This window comes from Mustela erminea, chromosome 9, assembly GCF_009829155.1.
Source record: "Mustela erminea isolate mMusErm1 chromosome 9, mMusErm1.Pri, whole genome shotgun sequence".
NCBI lineage: Eukaryota > Metazoa > Chordata > Mammalia > Carnivora > Mustelidae > Mustela > Mustela erminea.
Window position 1 is genome coordinate 62,583,940 of NC_045622.1, and position 17,412 is coordinate 62,601,351.

The window sequence follows — 17,412 nt, forward strand, 5'->3', positions numbered from 1 at the left end:
CAGTTCACTGCATCTGCCCTGTCCGAGACTTCCTTTTCCGTGTCTGCCTTTGGCTCAGGACAACCTAACTCTCTCCTCTCTATCACCTGGGGGCGGGGGGGTGGGGGGTCCAAGAAGGGAAACAATCCTATCCCTATTGTTTCCAAACTTCCCTGTCTTGACTTAAACCTCATGAAGAAAGCCATGTGGTTCTGAAATCACAGTTTTCTTCTCTCTTTCCTCTCCTTGAACCTCTAAACTCTGTCATCATTGGTGCCCCAGAACCAGGGAAGGGATAGGCCAGGTTTCACCTCTGAGATGGGGTCACTGAGGTGATGGTGGATAGAAGAGCCCACACTTGCCTGTAGCTGCATGGGAGACCCAGAGGTGGAAGGGATGGTGGGAATGATGAGCTTTGGCTCTCACACACAGCCTGGATGGAAGATGTAGGCGTATGTGAGGAGAAAGCTGTGGGGGCAGAAGAGTTGAAGATCCTATCTTGCTGGAGAGCTGGGAGCTAATGTGGAAACTTTACTTAATTTCCTATGAGGTCAATAGCATCATTTCGGAGGCTGATAATATGAGGCCAAGTTAAGTAGCCAGGCTTGGTGAGAATACCATTTCCTTCATGACTGTTACCCCAGCCAGGGGCCTCTGTCTCTGTTTGTGTGGCTCCTTAATATTTGGTCAGTTCTTATCCTCTTCTGACCTGCTATGTAGTTGGTGTTTGACTGTTTTATCACACCCCTGGCTAGCCAACTCCTTGCAGGCAGTAGGCTTTGCCCCTCTGGACCTTCCATCCTACCTGATTCCTTGCTTTGCACATTCCTATTTGGTGAATTGTGGTATTGTCCTCTTTCTTAAAACCCAGTGGAGGTAGTGGGCTTTGGGGTCATGGTTCAGGGACCAAGACTTTGTTTGGGGACTCAATGTGTGACCCCTGGAACTGGTTAATTCAAATTTGAGGAAAGGAAAGGAGGAAAAGCTTTTTGTATCTGGGCTCCTGCCTCTGCTGACCTGAGGCTGCAACCAGTGAGGCTCAGATTCCTTTAGGCATTAAAGTGTTTTTGAGTTTGTTGTGGGAAATCTGCTTTACAGATTTTCTTAATCATCTTTGAAATTCGGCTTTCTCCAGGCTCAGCCACCAGTCTTCCAACTCAGATCTGGGACAGCCACATCCAACGTTCAGCTCTCTTCCACAACAGGAAAATGTCCTCCACATGCACTAAGCGGGGATGGGAGGTGGGTAAAGCTGAGGGTCTCAGCCCCAGTGCCCGGCTTCTCTAAGACAGTGTCAGACGTGACTTATTTCCAGAGGACCCCGTCTCTTGGCTTTCCTTTTCGCTCCCAGTCTTTGGAAACCATTCCTCCCCCTTCCTTTCATTTTGCACATCAAGTCCTGAGAACACCAAAATGCTGGATTCCCCAGACCCACTCAGACGACTTCTAGCTTCAGACACAGATCCCTCCTTGTCATACTCTGTGACATTAAAATTCCAAACCCTTGCCCTGGGGCCTCTAGTTTACTATAGTCAAAGGCCACCTCCATTGACCATTTTAGAACCATCTCGCCTGAGTTGGCAGGAGCCAGATCAAAACGTTCTGGTCCATATCTATCCTCTCTTACTTCATACTTTTTAAAAAATTTTTTATTAACATATAATGTATTATTAGCCCCAGGGGTAAAGGTCTGTGAATCGCCAGGTTTACATACTTCACAGCACTCATCATAGCACATACCTTCCCCAATGTCCATAACCTGACCACCCTCTCCTTACCGTCTCTTGCTTCATACTTGCTTTTCCCGCCTGCTTCCATGTGAGCTGCCTATGAGAGCGATTGGATATTGATTTTCCATTTCCTCCCCTTGCCTTCCCATCCCGGGGGCAGCCCTTGCTCATGTCTCAGTCCAGAGAGAGGCAGAGGTTACGCAGGGAGGTGGTGAATTACCCTGGCTCTCTGACTGCTCTGAGCTTCTCCAGTCTGCTCGCCCACCCCGCAACTCCAGTAATCCCTGACTCTCTTCTGAAAGGAAATTGAAAGTGATTGAAAGAGAGCCCCAGAGAGCGAGAACTGTCATGGCCTGTTACAGTCTGCTGTCTGCTTTAAGCCACCGCCTTAGAGTGGGATTCAACTGTTTTCCTACTAGTAAGTGTGACTCTGAATGGAGGCGGAAGTGTTGGGAATGAAACTAGTGATGGAAACCATTTGGGAGGATAATAATGTTCATATCTTTGCTTGATTTTTAAAAAGAATCTTCAGCTCTATTGGAATTTTGAATGGAAGCATCCTGTGCAGTTGGGATCTTGTTTTGGTCTTTGAAGTAAGATCTCTTCGTGATGCCCTCCCCAGTCCACCCCCTCAGCCCCCTGGCAATCCACTATGGTTAGGAGGAGCAGAGAACATGAGACTGATTTCTGTTCAGATTTCTTGTTTAGAAGATGTACAAGTAAAATGGAATATGTTCTATTGCTAAGCAGTCAGGTTCATGTATTTTAAAGATTTTATTTATTTATTTGACAGAGAGAGATTACAAGTAGGCAGAGAGGCAGAGAGAGAGAGAGAGGAGGAAGCAGGCTCACTGCTGAGCAGAGAGCCCGATGTGGGGCTCAATCCCAGGACCCGGGGATCATGACCTGAGCTGAAGGCAGAGGCTTAACCCACTGAGCCACCCAGGCGCCCCTCGTGTATTTTAAATTTACAAATTTTAATTTACTCGGCAGGCCTAGTCCTACAGATAGGGTTAAGACAAAATGTTGCTGTGAGAAGACTAAAGTCAGTACTCAGAAAACCCAGAGATGAGTTGTTATGCACAGAGAGTCTGCTCAGCACCCACCTTGGGAAACAAGTGGTAGCCGAGTGGCAGGCTCTGGGTCTAGCCTTGACACAGGACAGGTGTTCCGTCAGACATTGGCCCAAAGAAAATATGTCTTGTAGGCCTTGAGAGAGTACTTGAGTATTCAAACAACATCACTAGACAGTTCTGGAATGGCCTCTTGTAGGCGGGAACTGACACCAGACCCAAGCATGGCCCTTGTTGGAATCCAGCCTGGAGGGAAAAGTCAATAGCAGAGGCCAGAATGGGCCCCAGCCCCTTATGGGCTCTTCATAGGGCTGGGCGCTGACCGCTCCCTGCCAGTCCCTTCTGCCCAGATATCCTAGTAGAGTGAGACTGGAGCTCTGTTTCAGCAGCATAAAGGGTCAGTGTCTGGACAGGGAATGGCCGAGCTGTACTAGCAAAGGGGGCCGGTTTTAGGTGTTTAACAGCAACTCCTGCTCTCCCCCCTCCCCCAAGAAATCATATGATGCTGAGAAGACTTAAGATGGTGGATTTCTTTGTAAGAAATGAAAATCTGACAACAGAGACTTTCAGACCACATGGTTTTTGCACATATGAGAATGTACGTGCCTGGGTGTTTCCGCCTGCAGTGGGCTGTGACAGGTGCACCTGACAGCTCTGTGGTGGTTCCTGTTGTACCCGGTGGGTGAGGAGTAGCCAGGAGCATATTTGAGGATGAAGAGGAGTGTTCAGCATAACAGTGTCTATATCACAAACATGTTTGGGGGTCTAGTAATGCCATTTTACATCTTTGTTTCATAAAGGAAAAGAAGACAAACTCAAATGTTTTCTCTGCCTCTCCAGTAATTTGTCAGTCCCTCAGAGACAGCCTGGCTGTCCCCTTCCACCTACTGGAGAGAGGCTACTTTAATTAAGGCTATTGAAAGAGAGCAGAAGATACAATACAGTGACTCTGAACTCTGGACTGAAAACAAACACAAATAACATTAAAAACATCCTTGCATCTAATGACTCCTTCTCTCAGTTCATGAGGACTCACACAGGTAAGGTAGGTTTCAAAGAGAATTCCAGGGAAACCACTAACCCAAAGCAATAAGATTATAGGGTGAAGAGTAGATTCTGTCAGCAAATATTTAATTTGCAAATATCAGTTTTCAACCTTCTCTGAATCCCTATGTACACTGAGGGTAGCTTACCTTTAATTTTTATACTGTTCGTGTTTATGACAGAAATAAAACCCCTCCCCCTGATCACTAATCCCCCACGTGGTGTGATGGAAACACTGTCACGGAGCTGCCATTTGTACCTGTCAGAGCCAGCGCAGTCCGCCACAGGCAGACACAGCCTGTCACACACATTCTCACGAGAGCAAACACTATGCTCTTGCGTTGAAATGCTTTGATTTGAGCCAGCAAGAACTTACTTACTAATAAAGTTATAAGCCAGTGACAGGAAATTCTATGTGATTTTAGAGATGGATGCATTCTCCCTAAGACAACAAGTAGCTTAGTGTTTCAGTTTCAGGATGACATTATACGTAAAGGTGGACAATTTTATTTTTAAAGCGATTTGTACAAACCTTTCCATTCTGCTGGCTGAATGAGCTTCTTTAATGCCATATTCTTCTTGAAAGTGCATTCGACCTTTAAAGCACCCAAGGTCATGTGTTAGTGGGTTCATTTCCTGATACCAAGCCTCACTTTTGAGCTTCAAGCCTTGGGGAGCAGCTTACTCACATTGATGAGCATTTTGAATTTAGGCCAAAAAAAAAAAAAAAAAGCCAGCAGATCTAAGCTCTTAACAGCACATAACAGGCTACCTACATCCCAGGCACAAGTTTCTGAAAGAGCTGTGGCTAATGAGGTCATAACTTTGTTCTCTCTTGCTCTTCACTCAAGGCATAATTCAATCCGAAGACAACTCAACCTGTCAAACCCGGACTTCAATATCCAGCAGCTTCAGAAACAGGAACAGTTGACTGGAATTGGTCGAATTAAACCAGAGTTATATAAGCAGAGGTCACTGGATACTGATGATGGGACAAGGGGTAACAGCAAAGCCTGTGGGAAACTGAATTTCATTTTAAAATATGACTGTGACTTAGAGCAGCTCATAGTGAAGATTCACAAAGCTGTCAATTTGCCTGCCAAGGACTTTTCCGGGACTTCAGATCCTTATGTCAAGATCTATTTGCTTCCCGATCGGAAAACCAAACACCAGACTAAAGTTCACAGGAAGACCCTGAACCCCGTGTTTGATGAAGTGTTTTTGTTTCCAGTTCCCTACAATGACCTTGCGGCCCGGAAGCTTCACTTCTCTGTGTATGACTTTGACAGGTTCTCTCGCCATGACCTAATTGGCCAAGTGGTGGTGGAGCACTTCTTAGACTTGGCCGATTTCCCCAGGGAGTGCATCCTTTGGAAGGATATCGAGTATGTCACCAACGTAAGTCCAGCATTTCTCCATCCTGGGGGCGGCTTCTCGGTCCGCATGCAAACAGATTATTTACACCTTATTTATTGTGGGGACGAAGTATAAAATTCACATCAGTGTCTGGATAGCTGTTGTTTCAGAACTTTCTTGTACCTTCCCAGAAACAGGTCTTTAACAATATTCATTTTAGAAGTTCCCAGAATTATTCATGAAAACAGCATGAAGCATAACATTCTCTCTTCTCTGCTTTCTAATTCTTAGTTCTTCCTTAATTGGCAGGAGATATTATCTGCCCTCCTTACCACATTTTCTGTAGAGCTTTCTTAGGTTATTTGTGCTAAATGGATCCTGGCATCCTATTAACTGTAATCTGCAGCTACGAGACCGTTGCCAGACTCTCTGAGAGCATTAAGTCCTTGAGCATGTTCCCAGGTCAACTCAGCTGCATTTGCCATGATCAGATCTTCCTCTTTAATCCCAGAAGTGAGAATGGTTGCAGAGAGTTGGCACCACATTTTTAAGCAGAGAATCAAAACGGTAAGGAGTTCAGTCTGAAAAGATCTGCAGATATCGACAAAGCTTATCTATGGAAGGTCACATCCAATCTAGAGCTCAGTAGTGAGGGCAGAAGTGCTATGAAGTAACACCACATACCCATGTTTACATTTTAAATGAGATCGCAGTGGTGATATTATTACTCCATTTCCATCCTTCTCACCATCCTGCACATGTGTATTGACACTCCTTATAGAGAAGAAAGAGGGACCCTCTTAGGTAACTGATATTTTACTTTTTAAATTTTATTTATTTGAGAGAGAGAGAGAGAGTACAAGCAGGGGAAAAGCAAAGGGGGAGGAAGAAACAGACTCCCTGCTGAGCAGGGAGCCCCACTTGGGGCTCAACCCTAGGACCCTGAGATCATGACCTGAGTCTAAGGCAGATGCTTAACCATCTGAGCCACCCGGACGCCCCAGTACCTCTGATATTTTAAAGCCACTTTTTTCTTTCCTCCCATCCAGATTGCCTCAGGCAATTCTGCTCACATGTCTCCTAGAATACAAGTCCTTCTGAGGCCAGGATAATTTTCATTCTCTGCCTTGGCATCCAAAGGCACCAAGCACCACAATCCTTCCTCAGCTCAAATGATGATCCAGCTTGAGTTTGGAGTCCAGTCAGGGAAAGGCTCCCTTTCCGTTCAGGAAGAGAACACACAAAATCTCTGCCCAATGGCCAAATCCTCATACTAGTACTTTCTCACGCTTGGCTGCCTTTGCGAACTGGGGACTCACCTGCACTTTGGCTGTTCCAAGAGACGCCTTCTCTTCACGTGCCACGAGATCCCGGTGCCAGGTGTGTCCTGCTACTCAAAGAAGCAAAGTTGTAGCATGGAGTTTGGCTGGCCTTTATCATAACGACGAGGAAAGGAAAGAGAGAGCTGGAAAAGGCGCAGGGAGCAGCAGTTGATGAAAGTAAGATGATTTGGGAGATTGGAGAAGGAACAGATCTCGTCAATCTTGTAAAGGTTGATATCTGTAAATCCAAAAATGGGTGCTGGGGAAAGCAAAGACTGTTTCCCAATCCCAGTTGCCAAAATCAGGAGGTAACAAAATGGGCAGACTGCGTATACTAAGATACGAGGGGCTCAAAAAGGAACTCGTTTCCTGGAGCAGTTACCGAGTCCCCTGGGAAATGAGCTGAGATACTGCTGGCCAACAAGGATACTCCTTGACCGGGGTTGGTCACACAATCTGAGAGGACATCCATTTATATTGTTTGACAAATGGATTCCGCAAAATCACTGGAATGATTATCACAAAGCTCAACAGGGATCCTGCTGTGAGCGGACTTCTAGAGACTTTATAGGCAGAGCAACACTGAGTGGTGGAAACATGTAGGCCAGTTTCCAGGGGATGAGAGTATAGAACAGCAGCCTGCAGAGACCTCCAGGCATTGAGATGGTGGCCATTTTAGCACTCTCCCGGGAGTAAAAGTGCCCATGTCTGTGTTGGAAAATCCTAATTTCCACTGAGTTGAGGAGACTGTAGAATTATTTATGAGGAGGAAAACTGATACAGGTAAAGGCTTCAAAATTCTCAGCCCTTTCCTCAGGAGAACAACAAATATTTTGAGCATTGATCTAGGCCTTTGGGTTACCAGCAGGAGAGGGCAGGTTCTGAGAATGGAATTTCAGATTATTTTATAATCTGCCATATAGTTGTTGTTTATTGAAGTATAGTTGACAAATAATGTTAAATTCATTTCAGGCTTCTCATTCTTGTGAGAAAAAAGCTCACAGTCTTGTGAGAAAAAATTTTAAAAACGACCGTGTAGTTTTTAAAATTCCATTTTCAAAATTATTATTTGAGGCTATTTTGATTGTAACTTTGTATAGGGACTGAGCATGAAGGTCTGAGGCTTGCCAAGTTTCTGTTTTTGTAATATAGCACTAGGGCGCACCTGGGTGGCGTAGTACGTTAAGGGTCTGACTCGGTTTCAGCTCAGGTCTTGGTCTCAGGGTCATGAGATCGAGCCTTGCTTCAGTCTTTGGTCTCAGCACACAGTCTGCTTTAGATTCTTTCTCCCTCTGCCCCTCCCACTCAATGCTCTCTCTCTTTCTAAAGGAAATAAATAATCTTTATAATATAGCATGTATACAACACAATGTATATAATGGACAGGAACAGATTAATAAGGGAATAATTAAATGAACAGGCATGAGCCCACTGTTCATCTGAAGAATAGACCAGAACCAGTACTTCTGCTGACCCTTGGAATGTCTTCCTTCCTCTCCTTCCCTCTAGGTCCACTCCTGCCAAGCGGAAAGCACTATTCTGAATTTTATATATATTGTGACATATTTGTAAGACAATACAGTGTTTGGTTTTGTCTGTTTCTGCTTTTCATAGCTCTTCTTTGACTTCTTTTTTTCAGCCCACTTTGATTGTGACATTTAACAAGAGAGATAAGTAAATCGGTGGTTCATGTGTCTTCATTGCTATATAATATTCCATTGATTGTAGATGACAAATTAGCTTTCTCGTATTGATGATATTTGGGTGCTTATTTGTTTTTAATAATTATAATAATACTCCAGAGAACATTTTTGTGCACATCTCCTAGTTTACATATGTAATAATTCCTCTAGGATGTATCCCTGATAGAGGTAAGGTGCACACGTGTTGGACTTTTCTAGGCCTCGCGGACTTCCTTTCCACAGCAACTGTCCAATTTCATCCTCCCTCTGGTGAGGTACGACAGTTCCTCATGCTCCACATTCTCACCAACCCTTACAGTTGCCACACTGTTTAGTATGTGTGTATGTGCCTGCCTGTGACATGATAAGTAATTCATATTTCCTTGGTTGTCAAGGTTGATCATCTTCGGATGGTCATCCACATTTCCTTTTTTGCACAATGCTTATTCAGCACCTTTTCCTCTCATTTTTTTCTCCTTATTGATTCATATATGTTCTTTGTATAGGCTGGAGGCAAATCCTTTGTTGGTGATGTGTATTAACAAACATCATCTCTCAATTTATGACCGTATCTGTTGATCAATAGAGGGTCTTATGTTTAATGTAGTAAAACATAACAAATTTTCCCTCATAAGTTAATGCTTTTGTGTCTTTTTAAAGAAATCCTTCCTTACCCTATGTCATAAAGATATTTCTCCTGTGTTTTCTGTTAGAAGTTTTAAAGTTTTGACTTTCCTAATTATGAATTTAGTCCACCCAGAATGAAAGTGTTTGTACAGTGGAGTGCAGGCACCCTGTGTTAGCTCAGGCTGCTGTAGCAGCATATCATACACTGGGTGGCTGAAACAACACGAATTTATTTCTCTTAGTTCCAGAGGCTGAAAAGTCCAAGACCAAGGTGTTGGCAGATTCAGTTCCTTGGGAGAGCTTTCTTCCTGCCTTGCAGACAGCTACGTTGTCAATGTGTCCTCATGTGGAGGAGAGAGAGAGAGAGAGAGAGAGAGAGCGAGCGCACATGCTCTCTGGTCTCTTTCTCTCTCTCTCTCTCTCTTTTTTTTTTTTTCATTTTTTTAAAGGTTTTATTTTTAAGCAATCTCTACCACCAACATGGGGCTTGAACTTACAACCCTGAGATCAGGAGTTGCACACTCCACGACTGAGCCAGCCAGGCACCCCTTTCTCTTATGATGGCACTAATCCCATCATGCAGTCCCCACCATCATGACCCCATCTAAACTTAATTGCCTCCCAAAGGACCCACCTCCAAATACCCTCACGAGTTAAGGGTTAGGGCTTCAATACGTGAATTGTGGGGGGAGGTGGTGGCACAAACATTCAGTCCCTGATACATCCATGCTTTTCTCTATGGATAATCAATTTTCTGACATAGTTTTTTCAGTAGTCTGCAGTGCATGCTTTGTCCTATATAGGTTTCCATATATGAAGAGTCTGTTTCTGGAATCATTTTTCTTTATTTTGTTCTTTTTGACTGTATCTAACTATAGCACAATTTGCAAATGACTGTCGCTCTATGATAAGGCATAATATCTGAAAGAACAGTCCTCTAGCCTGCTTTTCCTTCAGTTCAGTCTTGGCTGATACTTGACCTTTCACGTCAAATCAAAGAATCAATGAATCAAACCATCAAATTAATAATTCTTTCTGGTATTTGTTTGGAATTGTATGAAGTCTGTAGATTGATAGGAAAATTTTGCATGTTTTATGATATTGAGTCTATTTATGAAAAACTAAAATTCTTTCATTCTTTCATTATGATTTTCTTCATGAGGATCTTGCATATCTCTTATTAGATGTATTGGTAGTTGCTATAATTTTCATTATTTCAGCTACAGCTGACCCTTGAACAACACGAGTTTGAACTGTGTGGATCTACTTACACATGCATTTTTTTTCCCTGCATAAATACAGTCCAAGACTGTAAATGTATTTCCTCTTTCTAATGATTTTCTTTTCTCAAGCTTATTTTATTATATGAATACAATATATAATACAGGTAATATATAAAATATGTGTTAATTAACTATGTTATCAGTAAGGCTTCTAGTCAACAGTAGGCTATTAATAATTAAGTCTTGGGACGTCAGCATCCCTAACCTTCACATTGCTCAAGGGTCAACTGTAGCATTTTTTGTAAAATTACATTTCCTAACTTCTGCTGCTGTATAGTAATGCAGTTTAAATTTTATATATTTATCTTCAATTTGGCAATCTTGCAAAATTCTTACTAATTTTCATAATTTGCAGAATCTTCTGAATTTTCTTTGTAGCTAATTAGACATGTGAATTGTAATAGTTTTGTTTGTTTTTTTCCCTAATCTTTATGCTTTTATTTATTTTTTAATTTAGTTCACAGACTAAGATTTCCAATATAATACCAAATAATAATTTATGGTAGTAGTCATCCTTGGCTTATTCCTACTTTTAAGTGAAATGTCTTTAACATTTTCATGGAGTACAATTTGGCTGTAGATATTTTGTGGATGTCTTTATCATTTAAGAATATATCCTTCAAAAAAAAAAAGAAAAGAATATATCCCTCCATTTTTAGTTGACTAAGACTTTTTATTATAAACATTTGTTTTGTCAAATGCTATAATCCTGTGAAGCTTTTCTCTGCTTTATTTTTTTTTTTTGAGATTTTATTTATTTATTTGACAGAGAGATCACAAGTAGGCAGAGGCAGGTGAGGGCAGGGGGAAGCAGGCTCCCTGCTGAGCAGAGAGCCCTATGCATGGCTCAGATCATGACCTGAGCCAAAGGCAGAGGCTTAATCCACTGAGCCACCCATGCCTATCTGCTTTATTTTTCTTAAAAATTGTATTTATTTATTTTAGAGATAGACAGCTTGAGTAGGGGGGAGGAGCAGAGGGAAAGGGACAAACAGACTTCACACTGAGTGTAGAGCCCAATATGAGGCTTGATCCCACGAACCTGAGATCATGATCTGAGCTGAAATCAAGAGTCGCGTGCTCAGCTGACTGAGCCACCCAGGTGCCCCAGGTTTTTCTCTGCTTTAGCTTGCTATGATCCTGTAAGGTTTTTTTCTCTGCTTTAATTTGCTGTTTTATTCAATATATTGATCAGTTTTCTAATTTTGAAACAATCTTTTATTCCTAGTATGATTGAAACAGGCTTTGATGTATCACCTGTTTTATACATTGCAAATATGTTGTTTAGATTTTTTTTTTAATCTGTCCTGATGAGTGATACATGTCATTTACTTTCTCATATGGTCCTTATCTGGATCGGAGTCAAGGTAATTCTTTTTTTTTTTTTTAAGATTTTATTTATTTATTTGACAGAGAGGGAGGTCACAAGTAGGCAGAGAAGCAGGCAGAGAGAGAGGGGGAAGCAGGCTTCCCGCCAAGCAGAGAGCCCGATGCGGGGCTCGATCCCAGGACCCTGAGATCACGACTGGAGCCAAAGGCAGAGGCTTAACCCACTGAGCCACCCAGGTGCCCCAAGGTAATTCTTGATTTATAAAATCAGTTGAGAGATTATTCTGGATACTTTAATTTTGCTCCTCCTTGGTGCTACTAGTGGCTTTGGTGGGTTTTGTTTATTTTTCTTTGAACTAAAAAGAGCTCTTTTAGTCTCTGGCTTCTGTTTAGGTTTAGGAAGTTTGCAAGGGAGGAGAGTGAGGTTGGGATATTTATTCCCCTAGATACCCTCCTTAGGGTATCTGTGGGCTGGCAATAACCTTAACTGAAAGCCACAGTTCTGAATATGTCATTATTTTGCTGTTGTTCTTAGAATGTTTTTCTGGGTATAACAAATGGGGGGCTTGAAACTCTCAGCTGTTTTGATTTTAGAATTACAAAGCCATCATTCCATAGCCCTCTAACCTCCAGTTGCTTTTGAGGAGCTGACATTTCATAGAATATTTATTCCCTTGTAATTTTTTTCTTTCTTCTTGCATTCAATATCTTGCTTTCCTTTTTAGTGTTCTGTAGTTTAACGTTGCTAAGTGGTTATTTCTTTTTATTTATCCTGACTGAGATTTATTGGGATTCCTGAATATGAGATTGTTTCTTTTGATCATTTCTGGAAAATTCTCACCCATTTACTTTGCCTAATATCTTTGATAGTCTTTGTTTCTTTCAGCATACTTTCAGGTCCCTTTTTTATTTCTTTTATCATTCTATACATAGTCATTTTTATGTTCTTTTACTCTTAACTCCAACTTTGCAGCTCTGATTTTTTTTTTTGTTTGTTTTTTCTGTTGACTCTAACTCATCTTGCCTTATTGCCCCTTGTATTTAGTGATTTGTGATTGTGAGCTCATCTGGCTTGGAACTTTGTCAGTGGAAAATTTCAAGCTCTGGGTTTAAAGTGCATTCCTTCAGAGATGATTTGTGAGTTAACCAACATGGAACCATTCTAAACTAAATTTTGAGCTTGAGGATTTGGGGGCCACAGAGAGGTAGGGTGAATACAGGCTCCTAATGTGTAATTGCAGGCTTGCATTAATGGTTAGAAACTGGCAGGGGGGAGACTTTTTTCCCCTGCTTTATCTAGACCAAATCCAGCATCTACTTATGCAAGGGGAAAGTTCTTGTTTGCTTTTTTGCTCTGTGATGTATTAAAAATGATTTTGTAATCCAGTATTTTTACCTGGAACAGTTTCTGTGAACATCTCCCCTCTTGCTGGAAATACCATGTGCTATATTATATTGCTCAAAGTTTGTTCAAAAAAGCAGTTTTTCATTGTGCTGAGTGGTAATCTGTGTATCATAGGTTTGCCTTGTGATTGAATAGCCAGAAAGATCCTTAGAGGTCTTGTAATCTGAAATCCTCCTTTGGCACATAATACTGAGGTGTGGAGGCGTTTAGGAGATTCAGCCAAGGTCACACAGCTGAGTAATGGCCCAACAGGAATTAGGACTAAGGTTTTCAACAGCTGATTCAGTCAATTCATGAAAAGATGTCTCAAAATTATCATATATGCTGGTTTACTTCTCTTTACCTAGCTAACTCCTACTAAGCTCATAGATCCTAGCTTAAATACCACACTTTCTCAGACCTGGACTAGGAGGGTAGGTTTTTTGGTATTTGTTTCCATGACCTTCTGTACTTTTGTCATTCCTCTTTGCACTTTCTTGTATATATTTGTTCGATTTCATTTCTTCCCCATTAGACTATTCTGTAAGCACATAGACCATATCGGGCATGTTCACTACTATGTGCCCAACCTCTAAAATGGTGCCTGGAAGTGAAATAATTAATATGCACTTACTGAATACAATGCAGCCCCTTAGGAGGGACTAATTTGGTGAGGCTCTAGGGACTGACTTAGTTGGGTAGTGTTATGCAGTGCCGAAATCCATAAACTAATCTTTTCGTTTTTAAAAATTTTGTTCTTTGTTTCTCCAAGGAGATTATAAGTTTTATAAAAGTTAGCAGTCAAATAAAAGCTAATCCTCACACCTTCCTGTGAAGGAACAAAATGGCAATTATTGAGTATAAAAACAGTAGTTTAATTAAATCTCTCAACTGAAGCCATACTAATCAGTAATAGTGTGATGCATCTCTGTGGGACATGTATCAGTCAACAAAGAGAAGATCGCATCTGGGGGAAATTCAGAGTTGGGAGAGCTTGAATTTAGCCATCTGGGTGAATGTTGGTTGTCATGTCTGAATCTTGACATTTTTGTATACTCCAGTCATCACTGACTTCCTGGCGAATAGGCATTGAGCATTAAGGATTCTCTCTTTCAGTGGCACTCTTAGAAACTGATTCAGAGACCTTTTCTGGAAACCTGTGACCATCCCAGCTAGACTCTAATTTGGGGGAGCTGCCAGAGTTTTCATGTAGTTCCCTCCATGCCAATATGGACCCTAATTCAGTTTCCAATAGCATAGACTCTCTTTTAATGTTAGGAATTTTAAAACTTTACATTTCCATCAGAATTTGACTTTGTGGGTCATTGCAAAGTCCTGTATTTTTCAGTGGCTGAGGGAGGAATTTTCCTGTCCTGTCTTCCAACTCCCTGAGGCCATTTTTAGACCTGAAAGAGGTGGATACCTGGAACCACTCAGGAGGAAATATAAGTATTCAGGGAGGCCAGTCGAATGCAAATGGGGCAGGCAGTCTTCAGTTACTAAAGAAGTTTATGTATTTAATCCTGTTTCATTCCACTGCACCCTTAGTCCTGCAGTACTGTCATGATTGTATGGCTATGTCAGATTCAGTACTAGATATGTAACATCTGGCTGGTGGGGGTGGAGGGAGTAGAGGGGGACCTGATTTGTAGCATTTGTCTATTTCTATGATGTATATGCTCCTAGCAGAGCTGATTTCAAGCTACCATTGTGACATCACTGAAGGTGGAATTGGCAGAAGATGCTCACTTTGGCTTTTGCAAGCTGGTGCCAGTTAATAAAAGCTGGCTTAATACAACTCTGCATTTAGGGCTGAAAATACTAAGACTTGTACAATGGATCCTAAGGGAACAGCAATTTGAAAAACCCCATAGAAAGCCCTAGTTTCCAGGTGATGACGTGGAAGCCACCTTCCTTCCATAATGAGGATGTGGGTGGAGTCAGCCTTCCTCCCTAGGGTCTCTCATGAGCTGAATCATCGTGAAAATCTCTGAATCCCACCCACGTGTACCTACAGCCATGTAGTGACTGAAACAAACTTCATTTCTTGCTGCCAGACATTGCTCTGCAGCTATGGTGGCAGCACAAACAGGGCTGGTCTTTGTGCTTTGCCTTTTCAATGTCTGGGGTTTAGGGCTCCTGCTGCATTTCTGGAAGAGGATCATAAAGAGGTTTCTTAAAAAAAAAAAAAAATGATGTTAGCTATCCCCTTAACATCAAGATTATTCAGAAGTAGTGGGAAGTGGTAGAACTGTAGAGAACATCTGAAGGAAACAGTTATTAAAACTGCAGGTCTCTGACAAAGATTTAGATAGGTTTTATCCTCACAGAGGGCAAAGCACTTGCTTTTTTACATGACATATATGACACATACAAGAGTATATAAAATGTATATGTATGATTTAAAAATAATAACAAAATCTATATCCATCCATCCAGAATTTAGGTCAAGAAAGAGAACATTGTCTATCTCTTTAAAGCTCTCTCTGTGCCCTTCTTCCATCCTCCAGATTACCCCAGCGATAATTCATAAACTGAATTTTATTTTATGTTTATTTATTTATTTTTAGAGAGACAGTAAGCAGGTGGAGGGGAGGGGCAGAGGGAGAGAGAATCATAGGCAGATTCCTTGCTGAGTGCAGAGCCCAATGTGGGGCTCGATCCCACAACAGTGAAATCATGACCTGAGCCAAAAATCAAGAGTTGGACACTTAAACTTAAGACCAAGCCACCCGGATGCCCCAATAAACTGACTTTTATATATATACTTCCTTTGTTTTTAAAATCACTTACCACATAAGAATAGGTTGTTCAGTTTTGCCTATTTTTGAAATTTATGTGGAGAAATTATATTGTATATATTCTTCTGCAAACTGCTATTTTTATTATTTTTGTTTTGAACCATTTATGTTTATGTAGATACTGTACTTTTTTTTATTTTGGTCAGGGATGTTTTAGCATTCCATTGTGAGGTGTACCACCCTTATTTATCTAGTCTCTTGTCAATGGATATTAGAATTAATTTAAGTTTTTCCTATTTTAGGAAATGCTACTGTATGTGTGCTTTCTGTACATCCTCCTGGTAAACATGTGCAAGAATTTCTGTTAGGATCTATACCTGGGAATGTAGTTGCCAGATAAGGAACATTCTATCTCAAAGAGGTTTGACCAGCAACAGTGTTTGAGCCCATCTTAGTCTACGCTCTCTCCAACACGTGGTATTGCTCCGCTCTCTAATTAATTGACCACAGATTCTTTTACGCTGACAGTTATTCCATGCATGAGTAAGGACAGTTTTGTTTTTTCTTTTCCTTTTGATTTTTGTCCCCACACCATCCCTTTTGCTTGCTTTATTGCATTTGCTAGGACTTCCAATACAAAGGCCGATACAGTGATCTTTGCCTTGTTCCTTATCTTAAAGGGAATGCTTTGAGGGGCGCCTGGGTGGGCTAAGCCTCTGATTCTTGATTTCGGCTCAGGTCATGATCTCAAGGTCATGGCATCAAGCCCTGCTCGGGCTCCATGCTCAGTGTGGAACCTGCTCAAGATTCTCTCTCTCTCTTCCTCTGCCCTCCCCCAAAATAAATAAATATTTGTTTTTAAAGGAATGCTTTGAATTTCCATAGTAAGTAGGACTTTGGCTACAGGCTTTGAAAACCTGAATGAGTATTGAATTTTATCCATGAATTTTATGAATTTATCTAGATGATCTTATGTTCCTTTCATCTCTTAATGTGATAAAGTATATTGCTTTATTTTCCAATTTTGGTAAAAATTTACGTTTCTATGATAAATTCAACTTGTTCATGATGTGTTAGTTTTCATATACATAGATATACATAAATATATATGTGTTCAGTTATTTGGTTAATATCTTTTTTAAAAAAATATTTTATTTATATGTCAGAAAGAGAGAGTGAGAGAGTCAACGAGCAGAAGCAGGGGGAGCAGCAGGCAGAGAGAGGGAAGCAGGCTCCCCACTGAGCAGGGAGCCCAATGCGGGGCTCGATCCCAGGACCCTGGGATCATGATTGGAGCCCAAGGCAGATGCTTAACCTACGGAGCCACCCAGGTGTCCCTTGGTTAATATCTTGTTAAAGATTTTTGCAACTAAATTCATGAGTGAGATCATCCTCTGATTTTATTTTCTTGTGTTCTGTTTAGCTGGTTTCATGATCAAACTGAGTCGATGGACCACTCTCTCTTACTGTTCTCTTGAGGAATTTGTGTACAATTGGAATAATCTTTTCTTTTGGTGTTTAGCAGAATTGGCCCACACAACCTTCTGGGTCTGGTGTTTACTTTGGGGAAAGTTGATTCCATTACTCTGTTACTATACTACACAAATTGTCTATTTCTTTATAAATCTGATTTAGGGATTTAGATTTTTTCTGTGTTTTAAATGCATTGATTTGGAGTTATTAGTAATTTTATCTTTCTATTATCTGCCTCATCTGTGGTTAGGTCCTTTTTCTCATTTCTAATATTAACTATTTTCTCCTGTTCTCTTTTTCTTTGATCAGTATTGTTGAAGGTTTGTCAATTTTTATTAGTTTTTTCTAAGAACCAATGTTTAGTTTTATTACTTAAATTTAATTTTTGT

The 17,412-nt window shown here is 41.1% G+C and overlaps 1 protein-coding gene across 2 annotated transcripts in view; it reads left to right on the top strand.

Annotated features, from left to right (window-relative positions):
- The window catches only part of SYT9 (synaptotagmin 9), a 199,109-nt gene that overhangs the window by 60,767 nt on the left and 120,930 nt on the right, over positions 1–17,412 (top strand). For both annotated transcript variants that reach the window (XM_032359108.1, XM_032359109.1), the window contains exon 3: positions 4,678–5,224. In XM_032359108.1, coding sequence (XP_032214999.1) covers positions 4,678–5,224 — 547 coding nt within the window. The remainder of the gene's footprint in view (positions 1–4,677; positions 5,225–17,412) is intronic.